The sequence below is a fragment of the Tursiops truncatus genome, chromosome 11, assembly GCF_011762595.2.
Source record: "Tursiops truncatus isolate mTurTru1 chromosome 11, mTurTru1.mat.Y, whole genome shotgun sequence".
Taxonomy (NCBI): Eukaryota; Metazoa; Chordata; class Mammalia; order Artiodactyla; family Delphinidae; genus Tursiops; species Tursiops truncatus.
The window spans coordinates 15,918,453-15,943,674 of record NC_047044.1 but is presented as its reverse complement, the minus strand read 5'-3'; the positions used below and the strand labels follow the sequence as shown (position 1 = coordinate 15,943,674).

Sequence of the window (25,222 nt, the reverse complement as noted above, 5' to 3'; positions counted from 1 at the left end):
GGGTAACTCAGGGCTGGAATACTGCACAGTCTTTATTGCAGTTGTTTTAGAAGGATTCTTCTGCTGATCATCAGAGCCTCACAGACATCAGGTCATGTTCATTCATTCATTCAGTCAACAGATAGCTATTGAGCATCTACGGTGTGCCAAGAAGTATCCTAGATCTTTGATACACAGATGACTAGACAGACACTGTCCTGAAGAAGTTTGTAACCTAATAAGAAGGATAAACTTGTGAACAATTGCAATAAAGTGTAATTCGGGCAATAAAACACATACACGTGGTGTTAGAGGAAATACTGCCAGACTGTGTTTCGTGGAGGTCACCCTTGAGCTAAAGCATGAAGGGTAGGCAGGAACTTGCCAAGAAAGGGAAAGGCACAAGAGGCCAAGTGCACAGTGGGTACGACGGTGTGGAGAAATGGTAAGCCAAGGGTCCAGCCTATAGAAGAGGGGAAGTGATGAGAGGGGAAACAAGCAAGGTAGAAGGCTTCTGGGATGTCATGCTCAAAAGGGAGGGTTTTGTCCCGAAAGAGATAACCATTGAATCTTTTGAAACAGGAGAAGGTTACAAGCAATTTATGTTTTGGAAGGATTGCCCTGGCAAAGAACACTTGCTGTTGGTGCTAGAATATTGTGTTGTGTGCGTATGTGTATACGCATGAACACATGGCACAAGAGTCCATGTAGAAATGGACTCTAGCTAACAGAAGCAGAAAGAGAGTTTATTGGAGAGGTTTAAGTACCTCATGGAATCTGTTTTACCTGGGGAACTAAGCTTGGAAGATGGGAAGAACCAAGGCAATGCAAGCATAGGACCTCAGCCAAGCTGGATTCAGAGATTGGTTTCTCAATTGTCCTTGCTGCTTTGCCTCATTTGCTCAAGATTTAAAGTCTCAGATATCAACATTCAGTTGGAAGAATCTCTATCAAGGGCCCAGGCTCTAATTTGCAGGGGATGGAACAAGACAGTAGCTGCCCCTTAGACTCCTGTGTTCCCACCAAGGTCACCCAACTAGGGATTTCTTCCAAAAAGGAAGGATCAGAAAGAGAAAAACAAATCCACTACCATGTGCACTCATGAGGTCTTTAAAACTTGAATGGGAGAAATGTGTGAAGAGGTCCCCCAATCCAGTATCGCCTCTAAGAATGACACGAAAAGATGATTCCAGGAAGGGCATAGTCATTGAAGTCAACCTTTATTGGTGTGTGTAGATGAACTGCTGAGCAAAGCCTCAGCATAACCTTATTTCTCAAACTGTAGTTCAAAGTTTAGGGAAGGTTGGTGTGTGTGTCGCGGACCCTACTCCATTCAGCCACTTAGAGACCCAACTTCCATCCATCTTCTAACTCAATAGTCCCTGAAACCTTCAGCGTCTCCTTAATCACTCAGAAGATAAGGGAAAGAAAAGGATCACCCACTTCTACTCATGGTGCATTGGGCAGAACTAACTAGATCGTTAGTTGATGACTAGATGGCTAGATGGTCATCTGGCCCCATCTAACTGCAGAGGAGTCAGGAAGATGTGCCCAGGAGAAAAGGCGGGTGTGGGTGTTGGGTATTGGTAAGCATTAGCAACAGTCTCCACCTCAGATCCCTCCCGTTTCCTTGAATAAGCTCTATGAATCATCTTTTTATGAAAATAAGTTTATTTTTTTAATGAAAAACAGAACTTACTGGGTCCTTGCATTAATGAAGTGCTGGGCATTGCCTAGTAGACCATGCAGGAATTACCTGATTCCACCCCCACCCCCACTTTGGCCATGCCACACGGCATGCAGGATCTTAGTTCCCCAACCAGGGATCGAATCCAAGACCCCTGCGTTGGAAGCGCAACGTCCTAACCACTGGACCACCAGGGAAGTCCCATGAAAATAAGTTTAAGGTCATGTGTCTGCTCTGATCTTTTAGTATTAGCTCCCAGAGCACTGTGTTGAGAGGATTTTGAAGCTAAATCCAGGACAAGCAGTAAAGAATTCTGTGGCTGATTGGCTAAGTATGCCATGGGCGTGGGGAGTGCCATCTTTTGTGCAACATATTTTTTTCACTTGAATCCTTCTTAAAACTAAAATTCAGCCTGTTCTTCCTCTGAGGATGTTAGGTACCAACATTTTCCACTCATTATTCAGTAAAAGTAGCATGGGACTGAGAGTCACAGGACCTGAGTTTGAATTCACTTCTGCTTCTTAGCTATATGACCTCAAGCCAATCTTTTAGTCTCCCTGAACATCCATTTCCTAACCTACCTGACTGCCTCGCAGAGCTATTGTGAGAATCAAATGAGATAATGTATTTGAAATTGTCTACAAACTCTAAAGCATAATGTGGACAGAATACATTACAATAGCTCATTTATTTGTCCTAAATCTCTTTCACACTTCAAGAGGTTTTAGTATTTTGAGAAGTGATGATTGAGTACTTAAGTACATAAGACCAAAAATTGTCAAATCATATCACAACCGTGGTTCATTAAGCCCAATATTGTCATTGGCAGAGAAACTCAAGGGTACATAGAAGGCTGCAGTTATTGTCTTTGCTGTCAACTTCAAAGGATAGTGACACACCCAACATGCTCTAATTTCATTTAGTAAATCAGGTATGACTTTATCCTCCATGATTTAATCTAACCTTTTAGAACGTACATTTGTACTAGCAACTTGTACCCTCTTGTTCTGTTTTTCAAGTGAAGCTTTATCTTTTCATGCCTAAGCTTGGTATGTTAGCCTTGTTCAGCTTTCAAGGGAAAGGGACCTAGGGATTTATCGCAAGGCTTTATGAAGAAGAAAGGAAACCTAGTGATCTGTCCCAGCAGCTGCACTTGCCGGCATGGTAGGGAACCTGAATATAATTTTTTTCTTTCAGAATGTCGTAAAATAATTACTTACCATATTATGGCCTAAGCACTTTATATAAATGATCTCATATAACTGCACAACCCGCTACAATGCAGGCTCTATCATTTTTAAAAAATTTTTTTGGCTGCGTTGGGTCTTCATTGCTGCGCGTGAGCTTTCTCTAGTTGACGCGAGTGGGGACTACTCTTCATTGCGGTGCGTGAGCTTCTCATTGCGGTGGCTTCTCTTGTTGCAGAGCACGGGCTCTAGGTGCACGGGTTTCAGTAGTTGTGGCTCACAGGCTCTGGAGTGCAGGCTCAGTAGTTGTGGCGCACGGGCTTAGTTGCTCCGCGGCACGTGGGATCTTCACGGACCAGGGATCGAACCGGTGTCCCCTGCACTGGCAGGCAGATTCTTAACCACTGCGCCACCAGCGAAGTCCCTGTAAGTTTGCTTTAAATTAGGGATACCAATCCTTTCTCTTCTGCCAACTTGTATTTCTTTTTTTTTTTTTTGCGGTACGCGGGCCTCTCAATGTTGTGGCCTCTCCCGTTGCGGAGCACCGGCTCCGGACACGCAGGCCCAGCCGCTCCGCGGCATGTGGGATCTTCCCGAACCGGGGCACGAACCCGCGTCTCCTAGCATCGGCAGGCGGGCGCTCAACCACTGCGCCACCAGGGAAGCCCCAACTTGTATTTCTTGAAAACCATTCATGGTGATTTTTAACCATCTGTTCAGAAAATTCAAAATTTTCCGTGGAATCATAAACCTATGGCTAGAATTATATTATCCAATCTATGAGTATTTTCCTTTATGATTTCTGATTATATTGCTATCCTTGAAGGTGGCCACAGCTCAGTGTTATGGATTTACTCACTTTATATTTTCTTCTAAGGTTTTGTTAACATTTAAATATTTAATCCGTATAGTATTTACTTAGATGTATTTTTTTTCTAAATGGCTAATCAGCAGCTCCAACATCAATTTTTGGATAAGCCATCTTTCCCCTGCTCTTTTAAAATGTCATCTTTTCATACTAAATTTCTGCTGGAATTTACTCCTGGATCTTCTGTCTAGCCCTTTTAGAATATAACACTATCTTAATTACTGTCCTGTTATGCTCTTCTCTCTAGGTAAGTTAACTCCTCCTCACTTCGTGGTCATTTTAATGATTGTATAATAGGCCATCACACGCATGTACCTTAATTTTTTAACCAATCCCCTCCTACTAGGCATTCGGTAAATTTCCTATTTTTTCCATACTATACAATGTGTAGTTTGGGCTTAAATTAAATGAATTCGATGCCTCGGTGGCTCAAGTTGTGCAAATTATCCATTTACCGTTTTCTTTGAATTATTTTTAAAATGACAATACGCGTTGTTGGTCTTGATTGTGGGATAACTGCCAAAATCTGTCCGCTGGGGTTTAAGATTACCCAGGCGAGACTTCCGAGCGACACCAGGGGACGCAGTTTCCAAGCTCCGCCTCAGCCACATCCGGGTTCAACCGCAGGTTCTGACCGAGAGCAGGCGGAACCTTTCTTCTGCGACTCCAATTAAGTTGCGCGGCGGGGACTATTTAGGCCACCGCGCACCGCTCTCCACGGGTACAGCCGTTTGGCTGGCGCAGCGAAGGCGCGCGTGAGGGTTCTGTTTGCTCCTTCCTTTGTCGTGAACAGCATGGACGTGCTTGCGGAGGAGTTTGGGAACTTGACCCCGGAGCAGCTGGCCGCGCCGATCCCGACTGTAGAGGTGAGGGCAGGGCACGCGTAGAACGGAAGAGAGGCTGGCATGCGTCCCCGGGAGGCGTTGCCCCGAGAACTCTGGCCGCGGAGGGGGGCGGGCCGCGTCTTCAGCGCATGCTCAGGACTCCGCGCGTGCTTGGGGCTCCGCGCGGGTCCTCTTCAGAGCCGGCCACTGCTGTTCGTGCAGGGTCAAGCTGAGGGGAGATGTCAGCCGCCGCGCAGACCCAGCGGCTCCGCGCACGGCTCTCGGGCTGGACGCATTCCAGTGTTCGCGTGTTATCAGGGGAGGACTGACTCTCCCCCACCTTGGGGGGACATATTGCATCTTTGACGGCTTATAAGGGATAATGAGGTCCAGGGAGCTTAGGCCACTTTGGTGAGGTCCCACAGCTGGCTGTGGTGGGAAAACCAGACGTCTGAATCCCAGGCTAGTAATTTTTCCTTTTCACCTGGAACTCAAGTTTGGGCTGCAGGAGTATTTTAAACGCCGAGAAAATTTACTCCAAATTTTGCCTAGGTGTTTTCGGGGGAGTAGCCCCGTAGCTTTCATCAGATTCTCAGAAGTTAAGCATAACTGCCCTACAGTGAGCTGCCTAATGAAGTTCAGATGTTGACGTAATTTTATTTTCTGGAAAGGTACATATAACTTCTCTGGGCCTCAAAATCTTAGTTGGCATGGGATGGGAAGTGGAGAAATAGTCAAGGGAGAGATTCAGGTAGAGGGAACAGGACACTGGAAGCCTGGAGGCAAGACCATCTGTTTTTAAGGAATTAAATCCAGTAGTACTGGAGTGGAGAAAAGTAGAGGAGAGATTTAAGGGTGACAGATAAGGATCCTGATTATGAAAGGTTTTGTTAGACATCTAAAGGAGGGCTGGGATGCCACTGACAAGTTTAAGGAGGAGAATGGCCGACAGGATCAGTAAATCTGTTTCTTTAATAATTATTCGGCAAATAAAGGAATTACAATCAGTCTGTTAGATTCAATCTGTGAGTGCCTGCAATACACTGCTGATCTTCATTGGGCAATACTGGATTTTTAACTTTTTTTTTTATATTGGAGTATAGTTGATCTGAATTTTTAGCTCTTGAACAGCTATTTAAGAGCCAGCATTTACTGAGCACGTATGTGCCAGCTCTGTTCAAGCCTAACGAGCATTATGTTATTTAATCATCTGAAGCAAGTAATATTTTTGCCCCATTTTGCCAATGAAGATTTTTAAGGCTCAGAGAGGTTAAGTAACTCACCCAGTTTCAGAAGGTTGTTAAATGGCTGATCTGTATTTTAGACCCTGGCAGTCAGACTCCAGAGCCCTCATCCTTAAGCGCTGACTGGACTGCTTCTCCAGAGAGCTGAAGGAATAAGCCTAAAGGATTTCTGTGTCTTGTCTGAATTTGCACAGCTGTGAAGGGACCAGTACTACATTTCCAGTCTTCTGATTCAGGAATAACAGTTCCTTTTCCTGGCCCTCTGCATCCAATCCACCGTGCCATCTTAAGGGCCCCCAACTACAAAATGTACTCAATTCTGAAACTTCCTTTCTTCTGTTCTCCAAGTCTGAACCACTGTCATCTCTTATTTCCTAGGCTCCTGACTTGTCCCATTCCAACAGTCTGTTCTCTGCTCTGTAGCCAGAGCCATCAGTTTAAACAGGCAGATATGATCACGTTGCTCCCTTGGTTAAAATTCTTCAGTCTGCCCATTGCTCTCAGGGCAAAATCTAAAGTCCTTACCATACTTATATGAGTCCTTTTCTCATTTTGGCCACTGCTTACTTCTCTAACCTGTTTCTGCCCCTCCCCCACCCAGATCTCCTCAAGATCTTTCTACTCTCCTCATATAGTCTTCTCTGATTTTTCTCGCATTCTTCTTTGTAGATTTACATACAGTAAGATGCATGAGTACTAAGTGTTCATTTACATTAGTTTTGACAGTTATGTATACCCAAATGACTAGCACCCCACACAAGATATAGAACATTTTCAGCATCCGACAAAGTTCCCTTTTCAGTTTGTGCCGTACCACACCTTTTGATTTCGATCATCATAGATGAGTTTTGCCAGACTCAACTTCTTTTTTTTTTTTTTTAAGATTTGACTTTTTTTAGAGAAGTTTCAGGTTCACAGCAAAATTGAGAGGAAGGTATAGAGATTTCTTACGTACCCCCTGCCCCCACCTACCTTTTTTCTTGAAAAATGTTTTTACTTTTTCCAGGTCGTCTGCCTCCCTCTCAGGCCATTCCTCACTCTTCTTTGCTGGATGTGCTTTCTGCTCCTCATCTCTAAACGTTGGAGTGTTTTTGATCTCACTTCATGGAACTCTTCTCCACGTGATTTCATCTGTTACACAGCTTTAACTACCCTCCATTTGCTGACCTCTCCCTGATTTAGATCTCCAGGCCACTCTCTTCCCAAGTTCCAGACCTATATTTGTTGTCTATTTGGCATCTCCAAATAGACAAATGGATATCTCAAACTTAACATGCCCCCAACCAAACTCCTGATGACCCCTGCACACCTAAACCTGCTACTCTGACAGCATCCAGACATCCAGCGTCCTCCTCATCTCCAGAAATGGCAACTCTAAGGTGTCTGTCTCAACTCTTCTTTCTCTCAGAGTCTCCATCTAATCTACTGTCAAGTCCTGTTGGCTCTAACTTCACATTGAGTTTCCTAGCCAACAGTTTCTCACTACCCATATTGTTATCAGCCTGGAGTATTGCAGTGAACTCCTAAATGATCTCCCTCCTTCTAACCTTGCCTGTTCTCACCCCAGCAGCTAGAGTGATCCAGTTAAAATGAGTCACATCATCTTGTCACTCTTTTGCTCAAAACCTTCCAATGCTTCTCCTGTTACTCAAAGTAAAAAAGTTTACAGTTCTTGGGAAGTCTTACATGATTCTGGAGCCCTTACTCAGGAACTGTGTATTCTTACTTAAGACTCAGTTCTAACCATTTGTCAGATTTCCCATTAACAGATTAGATACCATTCATGAAGAGTCTTATCATGGTAGGCTGTTTACGACCTCAGGAAGGTGTGAAGAGCAGGCCTAAGAACTCAAGAAGTGTGGCAGTTTGCAACCATTTAAAGTAGGAGATGGACACCATGTGATATCCTTCTGCAGCCTGAGCTCTGACCAGGCACTAGTTGAGAAAAAATAAGGGGGAGAAAGAACTCCCTTTGGGTTGAGAGACCTAGCTTCCACACCAGCCTCTCTGAAACGTACTCACCCTTCCTAAGACTGGCAAACCCTGCTTACTCAGGAAGTGTCATGAGAATAAAATAAAGATAAAAAGTACTTGGAATCTTGAGTCACCAAGAAGAGGTTAAAGTATATTCTATTTAAGAAATCTGTGGTTTATATATACTTGTGTGTGTACATCTTTGTATACATGTACATACACAGCACATATATGATTTCCATAAAAGTGGTTGCAATGTAAAAATTGTTCGTTTTCATTTACTTTCTTTTGCTTCCTGTGATGAAGTGAGTCATTTTGGGTACATTAAAGTAACTTCTCATGAAAATATTGTGATTGCTAGCACAGAGTTCTGATACTTTTATTGTTCTGATTCACAGGAAAAATGGCGGCTGCTTCCAGCATTTTTAAAGGTAATTAATATTTAATAATAATTAGTTGTTTTTCCAATGAAGAGTGAAGAAATAAGCCTTTTTTAAAATTAATTTTTTTTCACCAACATTTTTTGACTTTGTACAACTGTGTGCTTTTCTAGGTTTTAGAAGTACAAGAAATTATAAGGCAGTATCCCTGTCTATAAAATACTAGTTAGGGGATTGCTAATCTAATTTTAGAGATAGGAAGTAGTATACGTTGTAGCATGGCACATGAATAATACAAACCAAAGTGCTGTTGGCAAGAGTGATGCCACAAGTGGTCAGAGAGGGCCTCCCAAAGGAGGTGAGTTGTAAGCCACATCTTAAGAGGAAAGGAATTAACTGAGCTGAAAGGTAGGATGCAGGGAGCATGGCTTAATAAAGGTGCTCAGGAGGAGCCTCCACGGGGTCTGTAGGAAGCAGAGTCCAGTCTGCTTGGCTGGAATGGGTGAGTGGCTAGACAGAGGAACTACAGATTATACGATTCCTATTATTATTGAATTTCAGTTTTAAAGAGCTTATGCTGAGTAGTAGCAGGTTCCACAATGATAGACCACTTGACACACAGTAGGATGGTTATAGTCAAAAAAAGACAGTAGCAAGTGTTGATGAGGATGTGGAGCAATCAGAATCCTAACGCTCTACTGATGGGAATGTAGAATGTTGCAGCCGCTTTGGAAAGCAGCCTGGCAGTTCATCAAATGGTTAAACATAGTTACTGTCTGATCCTGCGATTCTACTCCTAGGTATTTACTCAAGATAAATGAAAACATGTCCGTGCAAAAACTTGTACACAGATGTTCATAGCAGCATTATTCATAATAGCCAAAAAGTGTAAACAACTCACATGAACACCAGCTAATGGATGGATAAGTAAAGTATGGTCTATCCATACAATGGAATAGTATCTGGCAATAAAAAGAAATCAAGTGCTGACATATGCTACAACATGGATGAATCTTGGAAGCATCTCGCTAAGTGAAAGAATGAAGACTTGAAAAATGAGTAGAGTTTTGTCCAACTTAGTTTTCTGTTAATAGGCAGAGGGGAGAGTGCTGGGAGAGGAAGCTGGGAAGCTGTCAGGGCCAGATTTCTGACCAGATTTTATGGTTAAGGAGTTTGATGTGAAGGATTTTGGCTTTTCTTCTAACAGCAATAGGAAGCTCTTGAAGAAGTTTTAAGTAACCAAAAATGAAATAAAATGATAGTAAGGTCAAGGGAAGTTTTTTTTTTGTTGTTGTTTTTAATTATGACTTTTTTCTTTTTCAAAGGGAACTATATATATATATATATATGTATATATATATATATATATACACACACACACATACACACATACGCATAAGCAGAGGAGAAGGGGTAGGATTTGTGATTCAAAAAAGAGGAGACAGTTGGTGGTATGTGGTCCAAGAAGAGGTTGTCTACTACATATTGGCATTTTCCATTGGCACTTGCCATCTACCTCTACAAGAATTAAATCATGTGCTGCTACAGCTGCTGACTTTCAACACCCCCTGAAAGGAGTTCAGGGTGGAGAGCAGAAATGAGGCACTGTGTGCTCTGGGAAAAACTGGCAAAACAGGTCTTCAGATAGTTAGATATATATATTTTAAATTTTATTTTATTTATTTTTATTTTTGGCTGCGTTGGGTCTTCGTTGCTGTGCACGGGCTTTCTCTAGTTGTGGTCAGCGGGGGCTACTCTTTGTTGCGGTGCACGGGCTTCTCACTGTGGTGTCTTCTCTTGTTGCGGAGCATGGGCTCTAGGCACACGGGCTTCAGTGGTTGTGGTGCACGGGCTTAGTTCTTCTGCGGCATGTGGGATCTTCCCGGACCAGGGCTCGAACCCGTGTCCTCTGCCTTGGCAGGCAGATTCTTAACCACTGCACCACTAGGGAAGCCCAATAGTTAGATATTTTCAGGAGCCAATTTTATGAGCCCAATTCTTGCATCTCCTCGTATCTAGAAAAGCACTAAAATCCTTCATGGTGACGTCTGCGCCTCGTGACTAGCAGTAACCTTCACGAGAGTAGCAGAAACCTTCTGCGAAGAATGTGTGCTTGATTGCATGTGCTCCCCCTGCACCAAAATCACATGTATACTGACCTTCCCCCCTGCGTCTTTGGAGAAGTTTCTCAGAGCTATCTGGGATGCTGTCTCCTGGCTGTAGTCCTCATTTTGCCCCAAATAAAACTTAACTCGCAACTCTCATGTTGTGCATGTTTTTTAACTCGACAGTTACTATGGCAACCTTGAAGGGACTCGAACCTTCAATCTTCTGAACTGTCGGCTAGAGTATTAGTGCTTAGATGGCAGGTGCCAATGGAAAATGCCACTTTGTAGTTGACAAGGTAGAGAACTTAACAGAGACATGAGACTACAGCTATTTCATTCATTTAAAGTTGGGGTTCTCTTTTACTCAGACCACCTTGAAATATATTTGTCCAAGAACAAAAATGTAAAGATTTTTAATATGTAACTGAAGACAGGAACTTGAAGCCTGTGAGGCTGCAGTGCTGTGGGCAGGTAGAATCCAGACTTGGAATGTTAGGTTGGGGTGACAGCAGTGAAGAGGGACTCCTGTAAGTCCCTCTTAGTTTTGCACAAGTACCCAATGGGGTGTGCTCGACTTAATAGCATTCTTTTGTGAACATAAACAATTACCTTTTGAGTTCTAGTTGATCAGCCTGTAACGTGACCTTGTTTTTTAATAGCAGTGGTAAAATATCCAGAGTGAGGGAGGTACGTAGTCGCCCCACTGTACACTGGTCAGGCTGTGGAGGATTAAATCCATGTGATGACAGCGTGGAGCCCACTCAGGAGCGGTTCATGGGCTGCTGAGGGGTCTGGAAGGCATGCCTGCGAGAAATAGGGGAAGTGCCTGTTCAGCCTGGAAGTGAGAACGTGAAAGAGAGATGGGATCACTCAACAGACTGAGGTAGAGCAGGCATTTTCTCCAGAAAAGACAGTTAAGCCCCAGGGGTGGAAACTGTGGGAAGGCAGACTGCAGATCATTGTAAGGGTGAATTTTTCCCCTAACAATCAGAACTATTTCATAATAGGATGGCTGCTTTGTAAGCCAGTGAGATACTGAATAAGGAGGTGGAATTAAAGCAAAGGCCCTGTGATTATCTGTCTGTTGAGAGTGTTCTAGAAATGTTGAACTAATTGTGTTTGAAGATTAATGTAAAATGATGAACATTACAGTCCTTTAAGTCCTAAGACTGGATTCTATGTGTTTATCGTTTCAGTGTTTTTCATAGCGCTTTGTGCAGCCATACTGACTTCTGAGATGAAAGGAAGTCGCTGCCAGCTGGTCGATCTTAGGTCCCTGATGTTCACTCTGCTTCCAATTTTAAATGCAATTATTTTTGGTTTTCTTAATAGAGATCCTTGTTTTTTCCCTTCATTCTTCTAAAAGTGATATGAAAGACAGATATGTGGAAATCATAAAACTGCTTACATAGGAGCAAGACAAGAAAGAAAATAGACGTTGTTTGAGGGTTGAAGAGATGATGCTCAACTGCTGTATTTGTTTCTGGGATTTTTTTTGTAAATTCAAAGCATGTAGGGAAAATCCTGCCTTATTTGTTAGCTCATGGGGAGTCATTAGGTATATTCAGGTACTCATATCTTGAATTCCAAAGGTCAGACTGTTTTTCAGGGAGGAAAATTTGAGGGTGTTCTAGTAAGATGGAGGAGAGATGGAGTGAGGACACATAAATGTAAAGCTTTGCTAAGTAAAATTCATGGATTTTTTTTCTCACTTTGGTTTTGAGGAAAATTTATGGATCAGGTGAGATCCATTGTGTAATCTGCCATTTTGTTGCTAACCTACTTTTTACTTTTTATCTGTTTAGGTGAAAGGCCTTGTGAAACAGCATATAGATTCATTTAACTATTTCATTAATGTAGAGGTAAGCATCAGATCTTGGAAAAGGATATGGTTAAGAATTAACTGGAAGCCAGAGTCTTTCCTCATGTTACTCTTTCCCCTGCAGATAAAGAAAATAATGAAAGCCAACGAAAAGGTTACGAGTGATGCTGACCCCATGTGGTACTTAAAGTAAGGAAGCAACTACTCTTAATTTGCTATTTTGATTATGTCTAACATTTTTTTATAGTGAATGTAGTTGCTGTCAAAACTCTTTTAACATAATTCTCCTTTTATCTGTTTGATAGGAAGATATTTATCAAATGCTTAATTTTTAATTGGTAAGCTAAGGATAACAGGTAGTTATGAGTGAAAAGTTACTGAAACTATTAGGTTTAAACTTTTTTAAAAACAATTTTAGAGGAAAATTACAAAAAGAGGACAAGGAGTTCTCATGTTACACTTCACCCAGTTTATACTAATATTAACATTTTATGTAGCCATAGCATAATTAGCAAAACTAGGAAATTAGCACTGATACAATACTGTTGACTAATCTACAAATCTTAGTTTTCCCACTAATGTCCTTTTTCTGGTCCAGGATTCAATCCAGGACCTGCATTATGTTCAGATGTCATATGTCTCCTTCATCCTCTCCAATCTATGACAGTTCCTCAAGCTCTCTTGGTCTTTCATGACCTTGACACTTTTGAAGAATTCTGGTCAGTCGTTTTGTAGAAAGTCCTTGATTCGGGTTTGTGCGGTATTTGCTTGTGGCTACATTGGGTTATGCCTTTTTGGCCAGAATACCACAGAAGCGATGCTTCATGTCATTCTCACTGTACCATATCAGGGGGTACAGATGTCAGTATATTTAACGGCTGGTGATTTTAACTTTGTTCACTTGATTAAGATGGTATCTTCCAGGTTTCTCTACTGTAAAGTTACTAATTTTTCCTTCAGTAATTAATCACTATCTTATAAGGTGATCCTTCGAGACTGTGCAAATATCTTATTTCTCATTGCACTTTACCCACTACCTTTAGCATGCATTGATGATTGTTGTAGCAGTTACCTACAACAGTAATTGCTGTGGTGTTTACCTATTGACAAGTCTCTATTTCCATCATTCTTTCTACATTAATATTAGAATTCTACTGTGAGGAAGAGCTTTTTCTTCCCCTCATTTACTCTCTATCTGTAATTTTATTTATATTAATATGAACTCATGGATGTTTATTTTATTCTATGCATCATAATCCAGTACTGTCATTGTTTTATTTCTCAAGTGGTCCCAGATTTGGCCATAGGGAGATTCATCAAGTTGACTGCTGCATCCTTTCAACATGCCCCTGTGAATTTTCGAGCACTCCCCTACTTTCTGGTACCATGAGATGTGGTTCATCTAGTATTTTTCCTGTCCCAGCCTGGAATCAGTCATTTCTCCAAGGAGCTTTAGTCTCTTTTATTGGAGAGTAGTGTTTAGACACCAAGATATGGGTACTAAAGTCTCAGTAGACAGAGCTATATTTACTTACTTATTCAGTCCTAGGATATACATAAAGTAGTTTCAGAATTGTTAATTCATCACTCTGTGAGAATAAAATTTACTAATACTTGTATACTGCTTTTCTGTCTTTGCTGTATCCAATCAAAATACTGTTTTCTAAAGTTACTCAGGTTAGTTATTTTCTTTCTTACCTTTTCAATGCCGTTATATTATTCATTTGTAGTGCAGTAAGGTTTGTATGCCATTTTGGGTATGTGAGACATTATTATGGTTGTAAGAGTTAGACCTATAGAAAAAAGTCTATTCAGAAAATTGTCCCTCCCCTTCCAGTTCTTCCCACCATGTTCCCAGTGCTCCCTGTAGGTAACCCGTCTCTTTAGTTTCTGCTTTCTTCTTCCTGTTTCTTTTGCACAAATGAGCACATATATTTTTTCCTCCGTATCCTTTCTTATGAGAATGGTAGTGCGCTATAGCTACTCTTTTGCATTTGCTTTTTTCCTTAAGTATCATTTGTAGGGAGCTATAGTTTCAATATTTTTGTAAAGAGATTTACAGTATTTTTTTTAAAGATAACTTGATAACATTTTCTCTCCTTTGTAAACTGTGTGTTCTATGACTTTAAGATCTCCAATTATAATTTGTTAATTTGTTAATTTGTCATCCTCTGCAAGATAAGCATTTGTCGAAGGGCAATCTTGTATTCGGGAGGAAAATAGCTTGATTGTTTATATGTTCTTTGAAGAACTGTAATTGGTTCTGGAATAACTTGCTTTTCAGATATCTTAATATCTATGTCGGGCTTCCTGATGTTGAAGAAAGCTTCAATGTAACTAGACCAGTGTCCCCTCATGAGGTAATTATCAACCTTAATTTAATTGGATTTGTTTGGTTTAACTGGAAGAGTCAGTGCCCTTAAAATATATTCTTAAAAAATGATTTAAAAATGGGAAAAAATCTCTTATGAGACAAGATAACCAAAATAAATAAGCACCTGTATAATACCATACTGTATTAGGAAACAGTTTTGTATTAGTTGGTTTATCATTTAATCCTAGTTAACTTGCACTGTTAGGTCACTGTGTCTTTTTTATGTCCTGTTTCTGAGTTTTTTCATGGTCTCTCCACCCCCGCTCCTTGCTGACCACTGGTGTCTGGTGCGGTGTGCTGTTCCTGCAGGGGTTTCTCGCTTAGCGCGTATTTTGAGGGTCAGCAGGCCTTGCGTTTGCAGAGGGACTGAGGACAAGGAACTCACGGTCTAGCAGAAGAGGCAGAGGAGAAGAAAATGTAAATGCCAGGGTTTTAAAAGAGCTACAGGCAACGGCTTTTAGAACAGCCCTGTTTATTGGCTTTTAACGGATTCTAGATTTCTCTTCAAATTCTTCCACTTAGTGTCTATAATTGGGCATTGATTCAGGAAGGAAAATGATTTTTGTAGATTTTTCTGGTTTGTATTAATGTAAAGCTAAAATAGCAATTAGGGAACATAGCACAGGAATCTTTAGTAAAGAACAAGTAAGGTGTTAGAGTGCTATGGTTGTTGTCTAAGCAAGGTGAAATAGGAAGTGTGATCAAGTAACCAGATATTTTATATAGGTAATTTTGGTATTAATCACCGAGTATTGATTGAACATTTATTTTGTGCTGCAAAATTGGAAGACACAAAAGAAATAAGACATAATATCTTTGCTCAAGTTCATGCTCTTATGGATTAAAATAACAAAACAAATGAAACAGAGACACCAGGGTTTGCAGCCTAGACGATAGGTAAGGCGAATATGTGACGTTGGACTGAACAGGGAGTAGTGAGGACTGGATGTTGGAAACTGTGCGCCCCGATTTGGCTTTCCCCACCTCCGCTTTCCATTTGGCGAGAACTTTCCAATTTTTCAAGAACTAAACAGCCAATTAACAATCTCCAAGTCACCTTCTAAACTAGTATATTACTGGGTTCAGAGAAGGGAGAAGACGAAGAATTCGAAGTAGTTCAAGAAGGCTGAAGCCACAATTGTCATTATAATAATTATTCCTGATGTTGAAGAAAACACATGGGTATTACTGCAATTAGAGAAAGAGGGTGCAAAGATTTCTTGGAGGGTATTGACTCTTAGAGAGATGGGGAGCGTGGGAGAGCAGGTGGATGGGCAGTCATGGGACCCACAGCAGGACTGGGGGTGCAGGTACTGCAGGCTCTACCCACACAGCCCTATTCCTGTTGATAAGAGAGAGTTCGAGGGGGACAGAGGGGGCCCCAGAGGTAGTTTGGGGCCCCATGTTTACCACTTCTGTCAAATTTCATTTCCATTTGAAGGGATGAGTTTGTTAAGACCCATGAATATCTGCCTATCATGGGTGTTACATTAGTTTTATTAACAAAAATGAGATAATATTTATATAGTACTCTGTACCAGGCACCATTCTAAAAATACATACTCATACTCTTGGGAATTAAAATTATTTACATTCCCGTTTTACATATGAGGAGACTGAGATGCAGAAAGGTTATTTAAAACTTAATTGGTAGAGCCGGGATTTGAGCACAGAAAATAGAGTCCACACTCTGATCATCATGCCACCCTACCTTTGGTCAGGCCTGCAGGAGGCTTGATATAATTAAATATAAGGTAATATACTGGTCAATAATAGGACTATATAGTATTTTTAAATCCTAGGCACTGTTAGGCTAGAAAAAGTTTGTATCTGTCTTTGGTGCAGTAAAAGCCAGAGAGAGGATTCAGCATCATGAATTGTATGGTTGAGGTTCAGAGAAATTCTCTTTTTGAGATTGCAAGGCACCTGAGGACCATCAATATAATGGAGAAGTCATCGGAAGATTTTGATGGGTTTCCTGATCATGGCCCAGGCAAGGGCTTCTCTTAGTGAGTCATCACCACGTGAAAGTAAAGCGCGCACCAACAATTTCTAAAGTTCCGCAAGTGACTCAGAAATTGTTAGAATGATGTGTTGAGTGATTCATGCTCTGACATATCCCTTGGAGAGGAATTTTGTGATATAGTTTAGTTTGTTTGGAGAATGAAAGGAAATATAGTTTAATTCTTTTAGTTTGTGCGTGTACATACTTTAGTTATTATTATACTGGTTGTTAACTATTTTGAATAAAGCAGCCATATTGATGACTCTCCAAGGACCCAGTTTGCAAAGGATGATCTAATGGCTTCAAAGATATGGGAGCAGACTGGTGATGGCATCAGATCAGTGAGAAGAAAATCAGTACCAGATTTATTGTCCCATTTCTGGGCTGGCAGGGGTGGGGATGCTGTGGCAGTGTCTAGATGCATGGCTGGCATCATCCCCTCATGGAGAAGGTAAGCTTGTAATTCCCAGTGCCCTTAAGGCAGCACAGGGGGCAGCTGTGTTCCATGGCGGGATCAGAGTCCAGCATGGGCCATACTTCTACTCGAGAAGAGCTCTTTGAGGCTGCCAGGATCCTTTCTTTTCCGGAGAGGAGGAGCCGTGATTGTCTGATTCTCTTTCAGTGCCGGTTGCGGGACATGACGTACTCCGCCCCCATCACAGTGGATATTGAATACACCCGAGGCAGCCAGAGGATCATCCGCAACGCCTTACCCATTGGCAGGTGAGGACTGACACCTCCTGGAGCCTCGCTGCCAGCATTGCGGCCCTGTGAGGTGATCGCGAGCAAGTACTAATGCTCTTCTTGCCCTATTTCCTCATCTGAGAAATGGGGGAGTTGGAGCCTACTTCACGGGGTTATCTTATGGGTCCAGCGAGTCAGCACATGTACAGCACTTGGAGCAGCATCCGTCACGTTGCTGTGGTTGTTATATTTAAATCGTGAAACCTTTTCTATAAAGCTAAGGAAATTGCTTCCATTTCCTCCTGTAACTCCAGGCTGTTAGGGAAACATTGGGTAAGATAGCATTTCACTGAACGCTCCTGGGCTGGTCTTCTTGGTGGATTCTTACATATTTTGAGTTTTCCTGGAAGAATGAGTGTTTATAACAGTATTTAAGGCAGAAGTTATTTATTTGCCCAGAACAAGTGTGGAAATAATAGATAGCATCAGCTAGCATTTTTGCTGCCTGCTTTTCCTAATTAGGGAAATATATTGATTCTCCTGTAGAAATGGACAGAATCCACAATATTTAATAATGAGTTTAATAATGATGTTGGACTTTAAACTTAGTGCAAATAATTACCACTCAAGTGTTCCGCCCCCCTTCAAAAGTGCTAAGAGTTTAATAAACATCCATTTGTTCATTAAATATGCACCAGCTAACTGTCATTGTCTGCACTCTGCTGGGTCCTCAGGTAAGTAGAAGACACTTAAGACATCGCTTGTTTGGCTACATTCTCCTCATTCTTCACTTAGGAAAAGAAGTAGGGATATTAAAACGTTAATCTTTGTCTTAGCACGACTGTTTATCAGTGTTAAGATCAGAGCTTCTCTCTTTCTTATAAATGGACCATACTTGTGTCCAGTTAAATCTTGGACTGTTGCTAAATGATTATCCAGTTTGAGTATTGTGAAAGAAAGGCAGGAGATACTGGAGCAAACCAGAAATACATTTAGGGTTTAGATTTTGAGTTAAAGAGGGGCAGGGAAGGATGGGCATGTAACTGGTATTTGTTGAATACCTACCAGGTGCCAGGTCCTGTGATAGGTGATTTCATTTGTTAGTCCTGCATTCTGAAAAACGACCTCTGTTAATTAGACTGCTTATATGTACCACGCACTACCATTGGAAACATTATCTCATTTAATTGTTTTTTTTGAACTAAAAAGTTTTTAGTTTAATCCAAATAATATTTATACTTGGTAGCAAATCAAATAGTACATAAGAACATTTGATACAAAGCAGGAGTCTTCCTCCCTACCCTTCCTCATCCCTAGTCCCATTCCTGACCTTGTAACCAGTTCTGTTATTTCTTCTGGTTATTAACATCCATAACTTTAAATGCTGTGCTTATACCTTTTTTTCTTGCTACATCAATTTTAGACAACTATTTTTTGACTCCTAATATAGAAGGTGTGGATTGGTTTATCTGTATCATTCACTTTCCTTCTCTCTTCCTCTTCCAAATTTTGTTTCTTCTTTTTATTTCTTCTTTTGGTTAGTCTGGTAATTTTAATATTCTTTAAAAAATTTTTTTAAATATTCTTATATATTAGTCAGTGTCTTTTTTCTTTATTTAAATATCAAAATGAGGACCTTTTTTTTCTGGGTTTTTTTTTTTTTGGCCATGCCTCGAGGCATGTGGGATCTTAGTTCCCCAACCAGGGGGAACTAAGGGATTGAACCCACACCCCCTGCAGTGGAAGTACAGAGTCTTAACCACTGGACTGCCAGGGAAGTCACGAAAATGAGGATATTTCTATCCCTACCTTCCCATTATGATTTCTTTTTTAACCTATGAGTTACTTAGAAGACTGTTTTTAAATTTGCAAATTGGTGCTTTACATCAAGTTTTGGAACTTTGTGGAGACCTGTTTCTTTTCATACATGTTTCATGTGTGTTTGGAAGCAAGGGGTATTCTCCAGTTGTTGTGTCACTGTCTATGTTTTTCTTTTCGATCAAGCTTGTTAATTGTGTTGTTTAGATATTATGTGTCTTCACTGATTTTTTGATTGGTTTTAATAAGTACTAGGAGAGATGTGTTAAAACCTCCCACTACGATGATGGATTTGTCCGTTTTTCCTTATGTTTTTGTGTATTTTTGCTTTTTGAAGTTACGATATTAGGTACATGGAAGTTTTGAATTGTTAGGTCTTCCTGGTGAATTGAACCTTTTGTTATTGAATATTAGGCATTTATCTTTATCTCTTGTAATATTGTTTTGCCTTAAAACTTATTTTGTCTGCTCTTACTATAGCCACATCTGCTTTCTCTTGGTTATTTTTCTGGCATATCATTTTTTTATCCTTTTCTTTTTATCTTTACGTCCTTACATTTTAGGTTTGTTTGAAATAAGCTGCATATGGCTAGATTTTAAAAAAATTATCTGAGAATGTAGTTCATTTATATTTATTATATGTTACAGATATATGTGGATATACTTCTGTCAACTTATTTTGCATTTTTAATCTGTCCAGCTTTTCATTTCAGTTTTTTTCTCTTTTTGCTTTTAGGGTTCATGGACGTTTTTTTTCCTTGCTCTCTCCCAGCTGATTTGAAAGTTATGTATAGTAGTTCTGGTTGCTTATGCTTACCTTAGAAATTTTGAATTGCGTATTTTACAAAGTTTGAAAATAATATGTTTATTCTTATGGAAAGGTCATGGACCTTAGACAGCTTTAACTTGGATCAAATCGACCCTCCTGATATACATGCTTTTGTTATGCACTTTAGTTCTAGCTTGTTTTGTCTTTTTTAACCCATATATTAGAAATTATTATTATCTTAGAGCTAATATTTTTTACTTACCCACATTATTTACCATTTTCTTTGTTCACTATACATTTTTGCATGTCAGACTTCCTTCAACATTTGTTTTTCATCTTCCTGTAGTATTATCTTTTAGAAAATCTTTTTTTTTTTTTGGCTGCACCGCACAGCTTGTGGGATCTTAGTTCCCTGACCAGGGATTGAACCCACACCCTCGGTAGTGAAAGTGCAGAGTCCTAACCACTGGACCGCCAGGGAATTCCCTAGAAATTCTTTTAGTGAGGGTTCATTAGTAGTAACTTCTTTGTTTTTGTCTGAAAATATCTTTGTATCGACTTCTTTCTGAATGGTGACTTAACAGAATACACAAATCTAGATTGACAGTCACTGGCTTATCACTGCCCTGTCGTCTGTTAATTGCATGTGTGAAGTTATCTGTCCATCCAACTATGTTCCCTTCCTTTAAAGGCAGGTTACCTGCCATTACCTCTGGCTGGGTTTTAAATCTTCTCTTTGTCTTTGATGTTTTGCATCTTGATTATGATGTGGCTTTCTTTTTATTTATTCTGAATAGATATTGTGTGGTTTATGCTTTCATACATTTTTTAGAAGTTCACAGCCATTGTTTCTTTGAATAGGACTTCTCACACATTCTGCGTATTCTTGCTGTGTAGAAATCTGATTAGACATACATGAGGCCTTCTCACTCTCTCCTTCCAGGACTCTGAAACCCTCATATCTTTATCTCTGTCTCTAACATACATTCTTAATAATTTCTTCAGATCTCTTTTTCCATTCAGTAATTCTGTCTTCAGCAGCATCAAATCTACTATTCAGCCTACTCCTAGATTTTTAAGTTAATGCTTACATTTCTCATTTCTAGAAGTTTTGCTAAGTTCTTTTTCAAAATTGCCTGGTTAGTTTTGATAGTCTCTTGTTCCTTACACTTTGATTCATTGTGCAGTTTCTACCTAAGGGGAGTCACTTTGTTTACCACAAATGAAGTGTTGCCATGTGTGACTTTCGCTCAGGCTTGTCTGCAAAGTTTAAGTAAACCACACATTTGAGTTTTTGTTATCTGTACCAGGAGAGCAGTGTGCCTGAGGAAATACTTCATTTCACTTGGCTCTTTCATGCAATACCATCCCTCCGCCTTTCCTAGCATGTCAGACAGGAATGCAGACCCCTTGGTGATGTGTGCAGTGCCCAGTATGTATTCTTCTCCGCTTTTGTACCAGTGACAACCTGTATGTGACATTTTCTTTTGTTTTATTTTAAACAGAATGCCCATAATGCTACGTAGTTCAAACTGTGTTCTTACAGGAAAAACACCTGCAGAATTTGCCAAACTGAATGAATGTCCTTTAGATCCAGGTATGTGTGATTTCTTGGATTTGTGCCCCCTTCCCTTTTTCTTTTTTTTTTCTTTTTCTTTTGTTTTGCTCTTGCTGTTGTTTCACCACTTTTCCTCAAAAACGATACCAGCCTTTCTGCTTTATAGTCAACTTGGGTAAAACTTTGCAAAACATTGAGAAATTCGGTTCCAACTTTATTCTATTAGTCTGTATTTTTAAAAGGTATACCGTTTCCTCTTTTATTTCAAGTTTAAAACTTCAATACCCCAAGTTCTGATTTATTGCTATGGTTTATCAGGCTTTCCTTTGTCTCTTTGCTCAGTGGTTTCTTTTGGTATGCTTAAAAATTCAAGAGTAATCTCACGAAGTTCCTTGTCTACCTCATCTGAAAAGTCACAAGTAGCTCACTTCAGGCTGTTTTAAATGCCATATAGAGGCAGAAAATGAAGGTCTTCTGTTTAAATTTTTTTAAGTTATATTTTTGTACTTATTTCTAGGCAGTATTTTTTTTAATTTTCAAGCTTAGCACTTAACAGAAAGTTCTTTTAATTCCTTAATTCATGTTTCACATTGATTTAGTTTATGGTTGCTCTACTCTAATTCCTTTAAATTTGCATAGATGTAGAATCCCAGAAGGTTTTGGAAAGAGGTTAACAAAGAACGTGACTTTATTAGAAACAGGATTTTGCATAAGTCAAATATATTGCCTTGTTTTTGCTTATATCCTGAAGGTAAAATTAAGTCTCACTTTATCCTGTTCTGAATTATGTGCAAAAGTATGTCATAATGTTTTACGAGTTTTATTGAATATCGAATATTATTTTGGAAACCTAATCTTAATCTGCCATTGTCAATGATTTGTTAGAAAACTAAGAGCAAATTTTAGCTTATATTGAAGATTGTCAGTTAATTCTGTGCTTATAAAATCTGAAGACTAATTTATTTAACATTTTTTTTCATTCACCTCTCATATATGTCAGCTGCTGGTGATCCATAGACCAATAAGATACGTTCCTTGTCTTCAAGAAGTTTATCATCTTGTGGTTCATTTGTATAAAATCATGTGCTGAGACTATTACCAATTCGTAAAACAGTATTGACAAACCCCTTCGAACTGAGTGATGGCCAGCACCGTGAGGTGATGGAAGAGTGATCAGGAGATCACTGCCATTACTAGATCACACTGTTGGAAGAATAGCTGGTGACACCTTTCTTGTTTCCCTTGGGCAGGGGGCTACTTCATTGTTAAAGGAGTAGAAAAAGTTATTCTTATCCAAGAGCAGCTGTCTAAGAACAGGATCATCGTGGAGGCTGACAGAAAAGGGGCTGTGGGTGCTTCAGTTACCAGGTATGGATAGCAGGGATGGTGTTCTTAAGAAATATTGATCATTCCATTAGTGTCAGATGATTATCGTTCAATACGGAGGTAGCCAGTTATTTCTCTCCAATAACAGGCCGTGCAATAGTTAAACTATCTGCATTCAATTAATTGTGTAAGTCTGTAAGCATAGAGTATTGATTTAAAATTTCCAGTGATGAAAGTGTGAGACATTGCTCAAAAGGCCATTAGTTATTTTATTCAAGTTGGACTTTACGTTAATCTGTAGCATTAAAGGAACTTTTAAAAAAGAAATTAAAAAAACACTCTTTAGTTTTTCATGTGCCTTTCAGTCTTTTCACCATTTTACATATGTATTCCTACTCTGATATAATCGGAGACTATTTTATACTTAATGAATTGTATATCATGTACTTAACATTGTATTGTTAGACCAACCTCCTTCATAGTGTACTCATTTTTCTACAACAGCATCCCTTATATCACTCCTGTAACTTCTTTTCTATGATTTATTATTATGTCATTTGAAATTTGGATGTTACTGAGTTCTGGGAATAAAAAAATGTGGCATAGTTAAAATGTCAGTATGCAGTAGAGTTTCTCTTCTGACAACCTACAGTGAACAGCTTGGCTTAGAGTTTCTGCATTTTTCCTTTCTGGTGGAGAGGCAGCTAACAATAGTGCCCATTTATTGAGCAGTTACTAGGAGCCGGGCATTGTACTAGGTGCTTTATATATATTTAATTGTTACCTCAGCCCTCCAAGATAAGTGCTGTTATTTCCATCTGAGTAACAGGCCTTGAGCACAGGGTGACATCGATCTTGAGGAAGCCAGCATTTGAATCCAGATCTAATAATTCTGCAACCCACATCTTCCTGTTGTACGCAGCTTTTGAAGCCAGGGCAATCAGGACTTGAATCCCACAGTTGTTTACTAGCTATGAGCTAGTTGGGGGAGTAGTTACTTAGCTTCTCTAAGCCTTGGTTTCCTCGTATGTAATTTGGGGGCAACACTTCGAAATAAGTCTTAGTATGTAGGAGATTAGAGCTAGTGTAAGTAGAGTGAGTAACAGTGCACACAGCATGTAGTGGGTGATCAGTATGTGTTATTATTGTGGTTGATTAAAGCTTGGAAATGTTTTTAAATCCACTAGGAAAATTACAGCTAACAGATCAATAGAAGGAGATTCCTTAGTTTCTTTTAGCTTCACTGTATGCCAAGATTGTAGGTATATTTTATTGGATTATTAGTTTAAAAACTCATAGTATTTATTCATTTCCATGTAGTTTTCCCATTATAGCGTAGGCTCATTTTGAAGTTTTTCATTTCAAATGTATAAAATTGATCAGAAATATATCCCACACTAGATCAAAGCAATTCAGGTGGAATCAAAGTGAAGTAGGTCAAAATGAATTGGTGATTGTCACTCATTCACACACAAAACTTCCACCATAATCTCAAAGCTAAAGAAACAATTCTGGTGTTTTAAAATGTTGATGGAAGTGGCGGTGGAGGCAGGAGAGGAGTTGTGTAAAAAGACACCTATTTGGAAGGACCTTATTGATCGTTGTTGATCAATTGAATCTTATTGATTGGTGGTCATTTGCTACTGCATATTAACTAGCTTGGAACTAAGTGGGGATGTAGTTTAACCAACTTGTGTTTCCTTACAGCTCTACCCATGAGAAAAAAAGCAGAACTAATATGGCTGTGAAACAAGGACGATTTTACTTGAGGCATAATACTTTGTCAGAAGATATACCCATTGTCATCATATTTAAGGTGAGGCTGCAGGTATCTACTGAAAATTATAAAGAATTCTTTTTATGGTTTATTTTCATATGTAATTAGAAATTTGGAGCATAAGGAGTTCTAAGAATAAAAAGATTTGTGGCATAGAGAAGCTGTCAGTATTTAAAATTGAAAGCTAATAAGACTGGGGTTCAGGTACTTTTAAAAGTAGTGATCTATTTTGTTTTTTTTAATAGATACATGGTAAAGAATTCCAAAGGTACAAAAGGGTATATAGTGATTAGTAAGCCTCCCACCCACCTGTACCTACCTGCAGTTATCCTACCAAAGGATACCACTGCTACTGGTTACTTGTGCATCTCTCTAGAGATAGTCTGTGCATATACAGCACATGAGTACGTAGTAGGTTTCTTTTCTGTTTTTTTTACTTAACATACATTGCACACTATTTTGCACTTAGCTTGTTTTCTTTTTTGTAACTTACATCTTGGAGATAGTGTTATATTAGTTCATACAGAGCTACCATGTTCTTTTTTTAAAAATAAATAAATAAATTTATGTATGTATGTATGGCTGTGTTGGGTCCTCGTTGCTGCGCACAGGCTTTCTCTAGTTCTGACGAGCGGGGGCTACTCTTCATTGCAGTGCGCGGGCTTCTCATTGTGGTATCTTCTCTTGTTGCAGAGCACGGGCTCTAGGCACGTGGGCTTCAGTAGTGCCACAACTACTTGTTGCAGAGCATGGGCTCTAGGCACGTGGGCTCAGTAGTTGTGGCTCTCGGGCCCTATAGTGCAGGCTCAGTAGTTGTGGCGGACAGGCTTAGTTGCTC

At 39.8% G+C, this 25,222-nt stretch overlaps 1 protein-coding gene across 3 annotated transcripts in view; it reads left to right on the top strand.

Moving 5' to 3' along the window:
- Nucleotides 1–4,405: 4,405 nt before the first annotated feature.
- Nucleotides 4,406–25,222, top strand: part of POLR3B (RNA polymerase III subunit B) — a 115,486-nt gene continuing 94,669 nt past the window's right edge. For 2 of the 3 annotated variants that reach the window (XM_073788239.1, XM_019918362.3), the window contains exons 1-9: nucleotides 4,407–4,587; nucleotides 8,162–8,194; nucleotides 12,057–12,113; nucleotides 12,198–12,262; nucleotides 14,358–14,433; nucleotides 17,075–17,175; nucleotides 21,229–21,320; nucleotides 22,532–22,649; nucleotides 24,315–24,423. In XM_073788239.1, coding sequence (XP_073644340.1) covers nucleotides 4,516–4,587; nucleotides 8,162–8,194; nucleotides 12,057–12,113; nucleotides 12,198–12,262; nucleotides 14,358–14,433; nucleotides 17,075–17,175; nucleotides 21,229–21,320; nucleotides 22,532–22,649; nucleotides 24,315–24,423 — 723 coding nt within the window. In that variant the 5' untranslated portion in view covers nucleotides 4,407–4,515. Of the gene's footprint in view, nucleotides 4,588–8,161; nucleotides 8,195–12,056; nucleotides 12,114–12,197; nucleotides 12,263–14,357; nucleotides 14,434–17,074; nucleotides 17,176–21,228; nucleotides 21,321–22,531; nucleotides 22,650–24,314; nucleotides 24,424–25,222 lie in introns of all 3 variants that reach the window. The other variant, XM_033866175.2, reaches the window with a different exon arrangement.